At 35.9% G+C, this 15,079-nt stretch overlaps 1 protein-coding gene across 1 annotated transcript in view; it reads right to left on the bottom strand.

Annotated features, from left to right (window-relative positions):
- The window catches only part of LOC134825171 (uncharacterized), a 41,429-nt gene that overhangs the window by 13,546 nt on the left and 12,804 nt on the right, over positions 1 to 15,079 (bottom strand). The window contains exons 23-41 of the mRNA XM_063837321.1: positions 12,039 to 12,143; positions 11,799 to 11,918; positions 11,323 to 11,440; positions 10,859 to 10,975; positions 10,430 to 10,575; positions 10,080 to 10,226; positions 9,648 to 9,757; positions 8,971 to 9,108; positions 8,703 to 8,829; positions 8,384 to 8,492; positions 7,991 to 8,120; positions 7,672 to 7,861; positions 7,315 to 7,438; positions 2,381 to 2,474; positions 1,885 to 2,032; positions 1,575 to 1,704; positions 1,238 to 1,373; positions 644 to 790; positions 181 to 329 (exon numbers count right to left, since the gene is read on the bottom strand). Of these exons, the coding sequence (XP_063693391.1) occupies positions 181 to 329; positions 644 to 790; positions 1,238 to 1,373; positions 1,575 to 1,704; positions 1,885 to 2,032; positions 2,381 to 2,474; positions 7,315 to 7,438; positions 7,672 to 7,861; positions 7,991 to 8,120; positions 8,384 to 8,492; positions 8,703 to 8,829; positions 8,971 to 9,108; positions 9,648 to 9,757; positions 10,080 to 10,226; positions 10,430 to 10,575; positions 10,859 to 10,975; positions 11,323 to 11,440; positions 11,799 to 11,918; positions 12,039 to 12,143 (2,485 nt within the window). The remainder of the gene's footprint in view (positions 1 to 180; positions 330 to 643; positions 791 to 1,237; positions 1,374 to 1,574; positions 1,705 to 1,884; positions 2,033 to 2,380; positions 2,475 to 7,314; positions 7,439 to 7,671; positions 7,862 to 7,990; positions 8,121 to 8,383; positions 8,493 to 8,702; positions 8,830 to 8,970; positions 9,109 to 9,647; positions 9,758 to 10,079; positions 10,227 to 10,429; positions 10,576 to 10,858; positions 10,976 to 11,322; positions 11,441 to 11,798; positions 11,919 to 12,038; positions 12,144 to 15,079) is intronic.

Below are 15,079 nucleotides of genomic sequence, written 5' to 3'. Positions count from 1 at the left end.
AAATTTACCAATATCCTCAAACTTCAATGAACGTGTCCTTATATATATACAAATTATATATAATATGTTCTTTGACCTTTCAATCCTAAACGAAGAGACTAAAATCAATGTGATCGATCATTCGCATTACTTTGTTACATACACCTAAGCAACTCAATATTTCAATTAATCTCTACTTACGCAGTCCATTTACCAGCCTCTTTGCCATCAACAGCACGGCTAGAGACACCTCCCCATCCAGTTGAAGTCTGTGAAGTTGGTTTACCGAAGGCAAGGTTAGCGAGATGTTCATCTCCGGATTCTACTCGGGGATCTGCCAGTACTTTCACCTATAATTTAATGGTTAATATTACAGTTAAAATACTTACATTTATAAAAGTATAAAGACTTATGAACAAACATTTATAAACCGTCTGAAAAAATTGATCAAAACATTACTTTTTAGTTAAAAAGATATAACTATTATAAATGGTGATAAGGTATACGCATAGTTATAGTTATAAAAGCATACATTTTTACCTCACAAAGAGTTAAGTAAGCAAGACGTATTGGTTAGGTACGTGCTGCCTTGATGGTAACACTAATTATGACTAATTATGACTAATTATGTCTTGCTAATTATGACTTGCTAATTATGACTTACCTCGCAGAGAGTCAAGTATTGGTTGGGTGCTGCTTTAATAGTAACACTTTCAAACATTTTCACTGTATCACTATTACAACCAACTTTGTAAGCTTTCTGTCCCTCCACATAGGCAATCTTACCACAAAGTGTGTCTCCAGCGAATACCTGGGGAAGTGGGGAATGTTGTGTTGAATTAAATAACTTTGAATTAATACTATTTCAGAATATGAGTATGACGTAAAAATTTCGATACGTTATTCAGCTATTTATTTCCATTAGAATATGTCTTCACTGAGTCTATTCAGAAATAATCAGAAATTTGAATGAAAGAACTATCAAATCATGAGACTCGATAACACTACACGAATCCACCAGATTAAATAACTTTGCGATGGAGCTGAAAGAGCTTACAGAGGAGACCTGACTTGTAGTCAGAAAATTTATTTAAATAGCAAGCTTAGAATGGTCGAAGATAAACCGGAATAAACTGGAATTGATCAGAGTATGGCAAAACCTGCCGTCATTCCTTTCAAATTATGTTGGTAAAATTAATCAATATTATGCAATTATTCAACAAATAATATACAATTATTTAACAAATAATTAACTTACGCTGACTCCGTTGATTCGGTCAGCACAACAATCCTCTCTGTTGTAGATGACGACTTGTTTCACAGCTACAGCATCATCAAAGTCGAGTTTCCAGTATCCGTCAACTGTGTTTCCAGTGTGAGAGCAACTAGCACCACTGGAGATAAGTTACATGGTAATTAAACATAAGTTATTAATGAAAAATAAGTGCATTTATTGAGCACATTTGTAAAAATATTGCATATACCTGCTTTTAATCAGTCTAAATTCTATTTACATATCATATTAAGTTTTCCCATTGAACATAAATCTTTTTCAAAATGATAGCTCCCAGTGTGGTTTGATCACATTAACTTACTCGAAATAGTCTCCAGCAATGTTGCCATCGATAGCTCGGTCAGCAACTCCGTTCCATCCAGTGTTGGACTGGCTTGCTACTCCGTCAGCAGCTACGTTAAGGAAAGTTCCTAGATCGTCACTTGGCGTGGCTGAGATGGAGGGGTTGATACAAATAATGTTAGGAATTAAGAGCCGAGACAAATTCTAATTTGGCTAAAAAAAAGATAAACTGAATTTTTACAGACTGAAAACCGTATGCTTACTCAGAATAACTTTAAATCATACTTCTATCAAAGATAATTTCCATCGAAAAGTTTTCAAAGACTTACCAAGAACTTGGACTTCACAAAGTGTCAGGTACTGTCCATCCTGGGTGATCTGAATAACTGATCCCACTTTACCTCCGCAATCAATCTTGTACACGGACTGTCCAGCAACATACTCGACAGCTCCACAGAGCTCAGCACCGACATATACCTGCAGATTAGACGACTTGTTATTACTACTGGTAAAACTGGTGATACTACTGGTAAAACTGGTGATACTACTGGTAATACTGGTAATACTACTGGTAATACTGGTAATACTGGTAACACTAGCTGGTTATTAAAAGTAATGTGATTTAAAGAACCACATAGCTCAGCACCGACATATACCTGCAGATTAGACCACTTTAGCTGGTTATTTAAAATAATGTGATTTAAAGAACCACAGCTTACAAGAACCCAATAAAGAAAACAGCAAAACACTTTTAAGGTTGTTCCAGGCTATTCTCACTCAAATTCAAACACCCGGACGAATCTATAATATAAAGATATGTCTAACCTTAGCACCGTTAATCCTCTCAGAACAGCAATCCAGTCTGTTGTAGATAACAACTGAGTCCACGGTGAACATATCCAGAAGGTCAACCTTCCACCTAAATTAATGTAGGAGTGTTATCTTGTAAGGGTACACTTCACATGAAGTAAACTGTAAACTAGAGGTAAGGAGTGACAACCATGATATACGTATTAGATTTCCTTTTAATGTCTGATTAAATTTTTTATCCTGGTTTTGCTTAGACTGTAAATACAAATAAATTCTTGTCTGACTGAATTTCTTGTTTGACTGAGTATCATCGCTTGTATTTTATCGTTTACAGCTTAATATCTACTTTGTTTAATGTTTATTCATAAGTTAATGTTTGCTCTACTAACAAATTGCTCTACTAACAAGTTGCTCTACTAATTTGTTGCTCTACTAACAAGTTGCTCTACAAACAAGTTGCTCTACTAACAAGTTGCTCTACTAACAAGTTGCTCTACTAACAAGTTGCTCTACTAACAAGTTGCTCTACTAACTTGTTGCTCTACTAACAAGTTGCTCTACTAACAGGTTGCTCTACTAACAAGTTGCTCTACTAACAAGTTGCTCTACTAACTTGTTGCTCTACTAACAGGTTGTTCTATTAACAAGTTGCTCTACTAACTTGTTGCTCTACTAACAATTGTTGCTCTACTAACAAGTTGCTCTACTAACTTGTTGCTCTACTAACAAGTTGCTCTACTAACAAGTTGCTCTACTAACAAGTTGATCTACTAACTTGTTGCTCTACTAACTTGTTGCTCTACTAACAGGTTGTTCTACTAACTTGTTGCTCTACTAACAAGTTGCTCTACTAACAGGTTGTTCTACTAACTTGTTGCTCTACTAACAAGTTGCTCTACTAACTTGTTGCTCTACTAACAGGTTATTCTATTAACAAATTGCTCTACTAACAAGTTGCTCTACTAACTTGTTGCACTACTAACAAATTGCTCTACTAACAGGTTGTTCTACTAACAGGTTGTTCTACTAACAAGTTGCTCTACTAACAAGTTGCTCTACTAACTTGTTGCTCTACTAACAAATTGCTCTACTAACAGGTTGTTCTACTAACAAATTGCTCTACTAACAAGTTGCTCTACTAACTTGTTGCTCTACTAACAATTGTTGCTCTACTAACAAATTGCTCTACTAACTTGTTGCTCTACTAACAAGTTGCTCTACTAACAGGTTGTTCTACTAACAAATTGCTCTACTAACTTGTTGCTCTACTAACAAATTGCTCTACTAACAAGTTGCTCTACTAACTTGTTGCTCTACTAACAAGTTGCTCTACAAACAAGTTGCTCTACTAACAAGTTGCTCTACTAACAAGTTGCTCTACTAACAAGTTGCTCTACTAACAAGTTGCTCTACTAACTTGTTGCTCTACTAACAAGTTGCTCTACTAACAGGTTGCTCTACTAACAAGTTGCTCTACTAACTTGTTGCTCTACTAACAAGTTGCTCTACTAACAAGTTGCTCTACTAACTTGTTGCTCTACTAACAGGTTGTTCTATTAACAAATTGCTCTACTAACAAGTTGCTCTACTAACTTGTTGCACTACTAACAAATTGCTCTACTAACAGGTTGTTCTACTAACAGGTTGTTCTACTAACAAGTTGCTCTACTAACAAGTTGCTCTACTAACTTGTTGCTCTACTAACAAATTGCTCTACTAACAGGTTGTTCTACTAACAAATTGCTCTACTAACAAGTTGCTCTACTAACTTGTTGCTCTACTAACAATTGTTGCTCTACTAACAAATTGCTCTACTAACTTGTTGCTCTACTAACAAGTTGCTCTACTAACAGGTTGTTCTACTAACAAATTGCTCTACTAACTTGTTGCTCTACTAACTTGTTGTTCTACTAACAAGTTGCTCTACTAACTTGTTGCTCTACTAACAAGTTGCTCTACTAACAGGTTGTTCTACTAACTTGTTGCTCTACTAACAAGTTGCTCTACTAACAAGTTGCTCTACTAACTTGTTGCTCTACTAACAGGTTGTTCTATTAACAAATTGCTCTACTAACAAGTTGCTCTACTAACTTGTTGCACTACTAACAAATTGCTCTACTAACAGGTTGTTCTACTAACAAATTGCTCTACTAACAAGTTGCTCTACTAACAAGTTGCTCTACTAACTTGTTGCTCTACTAACAAATTGCTCTACTAACAGGTTGTTCTACTAACAAATTGCTCTACTAACAAGTTGCTCTACTAACTTGTTGCTCTACTAACTTGTTGCTCTACTAACAAATTGCTCTACTAACTTGTTGCTCTACTAACAAGTTGCTCTACTAACAGGTTGTTCTACTAACAAATTGCTCTACTAACAGGTTGTTCTACTAACTTGTTGCTCTACTAACAGGTTGTTCTACTAACTTGTTGCTCTACTAACAGGTTGTTCTACTAACTTGTTGCTCTACTAACAATTGTTGCTCTACTAACAAGTTGCTCTACTAACTTGTTGCTCTACTAACAAGTTGCTCTACTAACAAGTTGCTCTACTAACTTGTTGCTCTACTAACAGGTTGTTCTATTAACAAATTGCTCTACTAACAAGTTGCTCTACTAACTTGTTGCACTACTAACAAATTGCTCTACTAACAGGTTGTTCTACTAACAGGTTGTTCTACTAACAAGTTGCTCTACTAACAAGTTGCTCTACTAACTTGTTGCTCTACTAACAAATTGCTCTACTAACAGGTTGTTCTACTAACAAATTGCTCTACTAACAAGTTGCTCTACTAACTTGTTGCTCTACTAACAATTGTTGCTCTACTAACAAATTGCTCTACTAACTTGTTGCTCTACTAACAAGTTGCTCTACTAACAGGTTGTTCTACTAACAAATTGCTCTACTAACTTGTTGCTCTACTAACTTGTTGTTCTACTAACAAGTTGCTCTACTAACTTGTTGCTCTACTAACAAGTTGCTCTACTAACAGGTTGTTCTACTAACTTGTTGCTCTACTAACAAGTTGCTCTACTAACAAGTTGCTCTACTAACTTGTTGCTCTACTAACAGGTTGTTCTATTAACAAATTGCTCTACTAACAAGTTGCTCTACTAACTTGTTGCACTACTAACAAATTGCTCTACTAACAGGTTGTTCTACTAACAAATTGCTCTACTAACAAGTTGCTCTACTAACAAGTTGCTCTACTAACTTGTTGCTCTACTAACAAATTGCTTTACTAACAGGTTGTTCTACTAACAAATTGCTCTACTAACAAGTTGCTCTACTAACTTGTTGCTCTACTAACTTGTTGCTCTACTAACAAATTGCTCTACTAACTTGTTGCTCTACTAACAAGTTGCTCTACTAACAGGTTGTTCTACTAACAAATTGCTCTACTAACAGGTTGTTCTACTAACTTGTTGCTCTACTAACAGGTTGTTCTACTAACTTGTTGCTCTACTAACAGGTTGTTCTACTAACTTGTTGCTCTACTAACAATTGTTGCTCTACTAACAAGTTGCTCTACTAACTTGTTGCTCTACTAACAAGTTGCTCTACTAACAAGTTGCTCTACTAACAAATTGCTCTACTAACTTGTTGCTCTACTAACAAGTTGCTCTACTAACTTGTTGCTCTACTAACAAGTTGCTCTACTAACAAGTTGCTCTACTAACTTGTTGCTCTACTAACAGGTTGTTCTATTAACAAATTGCTCTACTAACAAGTTGCTCTACTAACTTGTTGCACTACTAACAAATTGCTCTACTAACAGGTTGTTCTACTAACAGGTTGTTCTACTAACAAGTTGCTCTACTAACAAGTTGCTCTACTAACTTGTTGCTCTACTAACAAATTGCTCTACTAACAGGTTGTTCTACTAACAAATTGCTCTACTAACAAGTTGCTCTACTAACTTGTTGCTCTACTAACAATTGTTGCTCTACTAACAAATTGCTCTACTAACTTGTTGCTCTACTAACAAGTTGCTCTACTAACAGGTTGTTCTACTAACAAATTGCTCTACTAACTTGTTGCTCTACTAACTTGTTGTTCTACTAACAAGTTGCTCTACTAACTTGTTGCTCTACTAACAAGTTGCTCTACTAACAGGTTGTTCTACTAACTTGTTGCTCTACTAACAAGTTGCTCTACTAACAAGTTGCTCTACTAACTTGTTGCTCTACTAACAGGTTGTTCTATTAACAAATTGCTCTACTAACAAGTTGCTCTACTAACTTGTTGCACTACTAACAAATTGCTCTACTAACAGGTTGTTCTACTAACAAATTGCTCTACTAACAAGTTGCTCTACTAACAAGTTGCTCTACTAACTTGTTGCTCTACTAACAAATTGCTCTACTAACAGGTTGTTCTACTAACAAATTGCTCTACTAACAAGTTGCTCTACTAACTTGTTGCTCTACTAACTTGTTGCTCTACTAACAAATTGCTCTACTAACTTGTTGCTCTACTAACAAGTTGCTCTACTAACAGGTTGTTCTACTAACAAATTGCTCTACTAACAGGTTGTTCTACTAACTTGTTGCTCTACTAACAGGTTGTTCTACTAACTTGTTGCTCTACTAACAATTGTTGCTCTACTAACAAGTTGCTCTACTAACTTGTTGCTCTACTAACAAGTTGCTCTACTAACAAGTTGCTCTACTAACAAATTGCTCTACTAACTTGTTGCTCTACTAACAAGTTGCTCTACTAACAAGTTGCTCTACTAACTTGTTGCTCTACTAACAAGTTGCTCTACAAACAAGTTGCTCTACTAACAAATTGCTCTACTAACTTGTTGCTCTACTAACTTGTTGCTCTACTAACTTGTTGCTCTACTAACTTGTTGCTCTACTAACAAGTTGCTCTACTAACAAGTTGTTCTACTAACAAGTTGCTCTACTAACAAGTTGTTCTATTAACAAGTTGCTCTACTAACTTGTTGCTCCCAGCGTTAGCTGAGTGAGTGCAAGTTCCAGCTGGCCACCGTCCGCTGATTCTTCCGTCAGTGGCACGTTGGGGGACACCTCCCCATCCTACGCTGCTCTGCCATGTTGGCTTACCTGGTGCAGGTTAGTTGGTTAATTAGTTAATTGGTTAACTAGTTAATTAGTTAATTGGTTAATTTTTCCATTGGTTAATTGATTAATTAATTAGTTGGTTAGACTATTAGTTTTATAAGTTATTGGGTGGTTAATTAAAAAGAAATAGTGGACCAATTAAAGGTTGTTAATTAATTCTTAATTAAATTAAAAAAACTAACTTCGAATATAATTCACTTAACAGTATAACATACCAGGAGCGACATTAGCAAGCGCCTTCAGATCAGATGGTTTTCCGTAGATCTCAACCTCACAGAGGGTCAGATAGTTGTAAGGTTGCGAGATCGTCAGAGAATCACCAACAGCACCACCACATTCAACTGTGAAAGCAGCCTTTCCAGCCTCGTATTTCACTTCCCCACAAAGGTTGGCACCCGCGTATACCTACATTAAGTAATGTTTAGAAATAGTTAATTTTATCAAACAGCAATATCGAGGATAACAACTTTTTCATACAATGCCTTATTAAAATTTAACAACTGATCAAGTATTAAAATTTGCTTGAAAACGGACCTTAGCACCGTTAATTCTGTCGGAACAGCAATCCAATCTGTTGTAGACAACGACTCTGTTGATAGCAGACATTTGTCCGAGCTCCACTTTCCACCAGTTACCGGAGTTGCCAGCAGAGTGAGTACATGTTCTGAAGAAAGTTGGTTATTCAGTATTAATTTATTCGAAAATAATTAATAATTGTTAATTATTCATTATATTGGATCATGATGTAAATTCTGCATATTTTTAGATTGCAAAAACAAACGGATAAACTTCCAATAAGTGAAAATATTTCTCAGCTAATATCGTTTATGAAATCTAAAGTTAGAATAACACAACTCAATATACATATATGTATATATTTTTAATTACATTTACTAGAATTACAAATTTTAAATAAATGTGTCTTACGCGGCTGCCCATATTCCATTCCTGTTACCGTCAATGGCACGTGCAGGTACTCCTCCCCACCCCACACTGTTCTGGCTGACAGACAGACCAGTTGACATCAGGTTTGCTCCTGGGGGAATTGTTGTTAAAGCTTGTTGAAAAAATTTATGACTGTTTATGACTTATTATACGACTAATTATAGGACTAATTATATGACTAAATATACGACCAATTATATGACTAATGATACGACTAATTATATGACTAATTATACGACTAATTACACGACTAATTATGCGACTAATTATACGACTAATTACACGACTAATTATGACTTACCGACGTTCTTATCATCAGGAGGTGACATATCAGTGAAGGTCATACCGTTACTTCCTCCAACATTGTACAGGAATTGGATATCACCAAGGGAGAATCCCTCTCTGTATGGGAACGAGACTCCAATGTCCTGAGGGAACAGTTGTTATAAATTTGAAGAATGAAGATGATATCAAGGTGAGGAAGAGATATATATCGATGTTAATAATATCCATCGAAATAAATACTTATGCAATATGAATATTCGTTTATTATTGACTGTTTCACTTACGTTTCCGTTAACGTAAATCTTAAACTCATTGAGGAGCAGCTCGATCTGAACCTTGAATGGTCCACCGTTCACGAATGCTGGCATAGCAGCTCTGATTTCAGTTTGCCAAGCACCGTTCAGTTTAGAGTTCAGTACAATCTGAAGAGAAGTATTTGTACAGTTTTGTGTAACGATGTAGATTGTAGAGCATTTGTGAATATTGGTAACACGACTCCTGTTCGACAGCATATTTTTCTTGTGTTTGCAGTGATATCTCAAATTTGGCACATAGAAATTCATCCAAGCATGCACAGATTATTCGTCTTAAAGCTATCTTAATATCTGGAAAGTTTCAAGAAAATTGTATAGTTGGATCTCCAGATATATGCCTTGGTATCACTGCAAACCACCGATTTGGAGATATTTCATTAAAAACCAACGTTTACTTTACAAATTGCTTGATAATGACTTGATGGAATTACGTTGCTGGACGGATTGTATGATTGTTCCGGATTTCCGGGAAAAGAAAGAGTTGCTTAAATATAACATTCAAGTACTTAAAGAATAACTAAGAAAATGTTAATCATAAATTCATCCGTCTCAAAAATTAAGTTGGTTACAGTTCACAAGTTTTTCAGTAATCCAGTTTACTATTTTACCAGTATCAAAAATAATAACAAATAAATAAAGCTGTCTACCTTGTTTTCACTTGGTGGGGGTCTGAATGAGATGTGCAGCATGAAGTTGCTATCGTCCTTGATCAGATTCACACTGAATGCTGAGGTCTTATCAGCAAAGATACCCCAAACTGAAATTAACACGAGTTAGCATGTTTGCATAATTAGCATGTTTGCATAATTAGTATGTTTGCATAATTAGCATGTTTGCATAATTAGCATGTTTGCATAATTAGCATGTTTGCATAATTAGCATGTTTGCATAATTAGCATGTTTGCATAATGTATTAAAATAACTAATTTTAAGAAACAAAACCCGGTCAATATAGCCTGTAAAAATTACGTATTTCATTCAATTTATCAAGCAGTATTGATTTGTACCGAATGTTAACAGATAAGTTTAAGCAGCATTAACTATTACTCCATTAATAAACTAATTAATCACTCCCATACCTGTAATAATATCTCCAACTTCATTAGTCTTGTCAAAGTGGAGCTTATCACCGGTACCACATGGTTTAGAGAGGCCGGGTCCAGCAACGCCTGGTGGCAGTTGGGCTGCTTTCCATTCGAAACCGTTACTTCCTCCGTACAGTATGACTAGTGGGAAACGGGAATTAAACAGGAGCCAAACCGTTTGGCCCAAACGGAAATCAAACAGGAATCAAACAGGAATCTAACAGGAATCTAACAGGAATCTAACAGGAATCTAACAGGAATCTAACAGGAATCTAACAGGAATCAAAAATTATTATGAACGCAAAGGTCACCAGTTTCCTAGATCCCCGCGATATCCGACTTACTGTGAGATGCAAGACTGATGCTCTGTCTCTGGGGGAACTTGCCGACTTCCTCGTCGTTAAACAAGATCCTGTATTCTCCCTCTAATACCTCTACTGACACTTTGAATATCTTTCCTCCGACTAGCTTAGCCTTAGGGAATGCTGGCCTGAGGGTGATTATTATTTAGTTAATTAGTTAATCAATTAAATTATTTAGTTAGGATTGTTATTGTTATATAGTGGAATTCAGCATATATTAGCGACTTTGTCTCCCACAAAAAATAGATGCTTGTGTTTGTTAAGTATAACCAATTGACCTGAAAAGAGCATTTTCCCTTTGTCGCATATGCGGAATTATCATGAATGTTCATCAGAGACATCACAATAATGCGACTCATAAATAATGTATTTATATTACATAACTAATCAAAACACATTTATTGTATATACCTGACTTCCGCCTGCCAGCCTACACCAGGTTGGTTAGAGTTGAGAACAAGCTGGTCGCCCGTTGGTCTGAAGTCGACATGAAGCAGGAACAAGTTGTTAGCTCCTTTGATGTTCAAGCTGAAATTGATGGTTAAGAATTGGAGAAATAAAAACTTCTAAATCTATCAAGTCTTAGATCTTCTAAATCTATGAACTCCTAAATCAATAAACTCCTAAATCTATAAACTCCTAAATCTATAAACTCATAAATCTATTAACTCCTAAATCTATAAACTCCTAAATCTATAAACTCATAAATCTATAAACTCCTAAATCTATAAACTCATAAATCTATAAACTCCTAAATCTATAAACTCATAAATCTATAAACTCCTAAATCTATAAACTCATAAATCTATAAACTCCTAAATCTACATATGAACTCCTAAATCTATGCTATAACTCATTACAAAACGTATAATTACTTGAATTTGCTAGTGGTGTGATCCTTGTACAGTCCGAATGCAGAAATAACATCTCCAACTTCCAGAGCTTTGTGGAGTTCGTATTCTGTTGAGACTTTAGCGCCGAAAATGTGACCACCTGAATCAAACAATCATGTGACTAGTGAGTAAAAGCGACCAGTGAGCAGTGAGAACTAATGCAATATTTTTCTGATACAATTGAAATGAATACACAACTGGTGAAGTCAGTAGTTATAATATTCAAACATCAAAGTGCTAAAATCTCGCAACAGAATAATAAAAACGATTGCCAGCCAGGAATAGGCTTCTGAAAATCTTGCTGGAGAATGACCATGATCTAACATAGAGTAAACTCCATAACAATAGTTATGACTAATTATGACTATTTGTGACTATTTATGACTAATTATATGACTAATTATGACTAATTACATGACGAATTATGACTAATTATGACTAATTATATGACTAATTACCTTCATCGTCGCTTGAGATAGCCAACCAGGAAATTTCGTTGGAGGGACTGTCCTTGAGGTCAACTCCTCTTCGCAGAGTGAACTTTTTAGAATTGGTCTCGTATGTGATACCTCCACAGTCTAGTGGAAGAAAGTGGTATTTATTTATCTACCAGAGATTTTGTATTTGTTGTATTTAATTTCAATATAACCAATTAATTGTCTAATATATTATCTAATTAACTGCAAGTGTGAACTGACCGGATCGTTTGATACATTCGCTCTGGGACCTCAGAAGACTGTCATACTTGGCATTTCCTGCGCTGTAGCCGCTCAGATATTTACCAGCGTTCTTGCTCCAAGTTCCTGGAAGTTATAATGCAGTCGTTAATAAGGAACACTTTCTTACTTATACCAGCGGTTAAGAGTAATAATCGCAAAATCAATGCGAACTATTTTATTGTCACCTTATCCAAGTAAAAACTTAACTTTGTGTTGAGGTAAAATTAATATGCAACAACTTTATTCTAGACAATAAACACTTTGAAGAATTATATTAATTCTCAGCTTTTACAGTACTGAAGGTGGACCATTCATTACTTCATTACGTAAAGTGGCTTTCTGGTCAGTACACTTTATACGCTTCCTAAGATTGGTCTAATAGTTACTAATTATTTAGATGAGATGCATGTCAGATGTCTCCTCATTGACATGTCTCCAATTAATTTAATTTGTGCCTTCTTCGGGTTGGGTATTGGTTATCCATATTATCCAAGCAGTGTATGCCATTACCCTCTTTTTTATTTCTCTTTTTTAATGAGAGGCTTGGCCAAGTTAGCCTACGAGAGGATACGAGAGATGCTCTGCCTACCCTAGGGTGTGGCAAATATGGGGAAGGTTGCTGGTGAAATCAAAGTTAATGGTGGAGGATGGTGTAAAAAGTGACATGACATGACATGAGTGATACTCCATTACCTGTTCCTACACAAGAAACTTTATACACATTGTTAGCCCAACCACCCCCTCGGCCAGTAGCAGCACACGCAGCTGACACCCCGTACTTATTATAGGTAGCCTCAGCATCCTCAGCAGTGAAGCACTCTGAGTTGTACTGGACAGCAAACACAGCATATCCTCGGTCAGTAGCATACTTCTGGCAGTCATCAACGTTTACAGAGTTGAACCTGATGCCCCCGGAGATGGCTCTAGCTGCAGCATCAGTCCAGCAACCAAGACTTTGTCTGGTGCATTGTGCTGGGAAACGGGAGTGAAATGGGAGGGAAATTTAACAGTGTCCTTGTTTATACTGGCTTGATGTTTTGAAGAAAGCTTTGAAACCGATAAAAAGATCTTTCACTCGCTCATTTTATCAACAAAAGAAAGAATCTCCATCAGAAAGTTGAATAGGGATTCAGAGGCATGGTTAAGATTGATAACTAGGCAACTGTAATTAGGCAACTGTAACTAGACAATAGGCATGGTGCAGGGCAATAAAAGGACATTAACTTACCATCGGGCACAGAAGAATCAACACATGTCAGACCTAAGACAAAAGCAGCAACAATAAACTTCATATTGAAGCCTTTAATCAGTTCAATCGGAAAATCTAAGTAATGACACAGATAGGCTCAGTCGTTTTATATTCTTATATTGGATCAATGCCTCATTAAAAATGTGTAAAAGGCTTCAGGCTTGTGATAATGCTATTATAATGGAGTACGAATTTGACTGCCCGCATAGGAAAATGTGATATACAAATTGTCGTTAGCAAAAGAACAAATCTTTAGCAAGCGGAAAATCCAGAAATTATTAATTAATAATTCAGGCTTATAGGAACAGGCCACTACGGCGTTGGTGGACGTGATAGTGGTAGTGGTATTCGACTGTGAGCATTACGCGATGGATGAAAAAATCACGGAAGCTACTTGGCTGTGTGGTCTAGTGGTTAGCACAAACATCTTCCATACAGGCGGCAGGGGTTTGAGTCCCAATACTCCTATAAGGACAAACTCGGTCAGGCCACTGCAATTTGTAGATTTATAACCTACCAAGAAGCGCGCCGAGTTTAGAACAAATATTTTACGAGTATCACCCGTTAACTCAAAGTTCAAACTGCAGTCGACCAAATTAATATTATTACGGCGGGACGTTCTTCAAAGGGGAGACAATGAGGATCACGTGAAACCTATTTAATCATGGACATTACGGTTACCAAACACCATACTCGTGATGAACATAATGAACAACAGATATAATATATATAAGCCGGAGGTAGCAATAACTTGACAATCTTTTGATATAGCGAACCTTCCTACTATATCCCTATTTGAATGTGATAGTATTTAGGAAAACCAAGTTATGTATAACACCTGATGTCATACCCAAAATGACATAGGGCTCCAAGCATGCAGCCGTCATCAAAAACCTTAACACTACATTAAAAACCGAAGAAAAAAAGAAACTTCAATGCACCTCCTACCGGACTGTTTAAGGTCTGTCCAAGTTAAAGTCCGTTGAATTTTTTCCTAAAATTATTCCACTGCTAACTCATGTCTAGGATATGATCACTTTAGCTTTTTAATTTCAGTAAATTTTAATTATGTTCATCGGAATAAACTATATCATTGGATCAATGAAAAACAAGTTATTATCAAATTTAAATATTCCAAGTATCTCATTATGACATGATCACTTTCTTGATCTTCGGCTTCCTTGTTCACTTCTTCGAAGATACTATCTGCCTCCACATCTTATAAAATGCAGGACCGAAGTGGTCTAATAAAAAATGACTTTCAAAAAGCGGGTATTACTGATATGATGGAGGTGAAATATGTAATGCACGATTACCCATCTGACGAAGATGACCTGTGATATGTTCATCAAATCTGGTCGAATATTAAGTATTTGTTGTTTTTACACAACTTTCATTATCATAGACACTAATATATGACAGACATTTGAACGTTTTTATTGCTTAACGACTGCATTTTTTGCTTATTGTATGAAATATGCTAAAACTAAAAAAACGCCAAAAAAATATAAAAAATTTGGATTTTTGATGGTTTTGAATGTCTTTGACTTTGAGTGTTCATTTTAATGTCCGTTCATTTTAATGTCCGTTCATTTAACATGTCAGGTTAAATAAGGTCCAATAAGGTGTAGATAAGAATCCCGGTGGCATAACCATGCCATAACCATTAACCATGTCATAACCTTGTCATAACTTAGTTGTGAGTGGGCTATGTTTGCATCAACAATGTGTGCAAGCAGATATTTGAATGGATTATTTGATTTTTACTGGT

Source organism: Bolinopsis microptera, chromosome 13, assembly GCF_026151205.1.
Source record: "Bolinopsis microptera isolate Bmic1 chromosome 13, MBARI_Bmic_1.0, whole genome shotgun sequence".
Taxonomy (NCBI): domain Eukaryota; kingdom Metazoa; phylum Ctenophora; class Tentaculata; order Lobata; family Bolinopsidae; genus Bolinopsis; species Bolinopsis microptera.
Note: the sequence above shows the minus strand (reverse complement) of the source record. Positions and strands in the feature narration are given on the sequence as shown.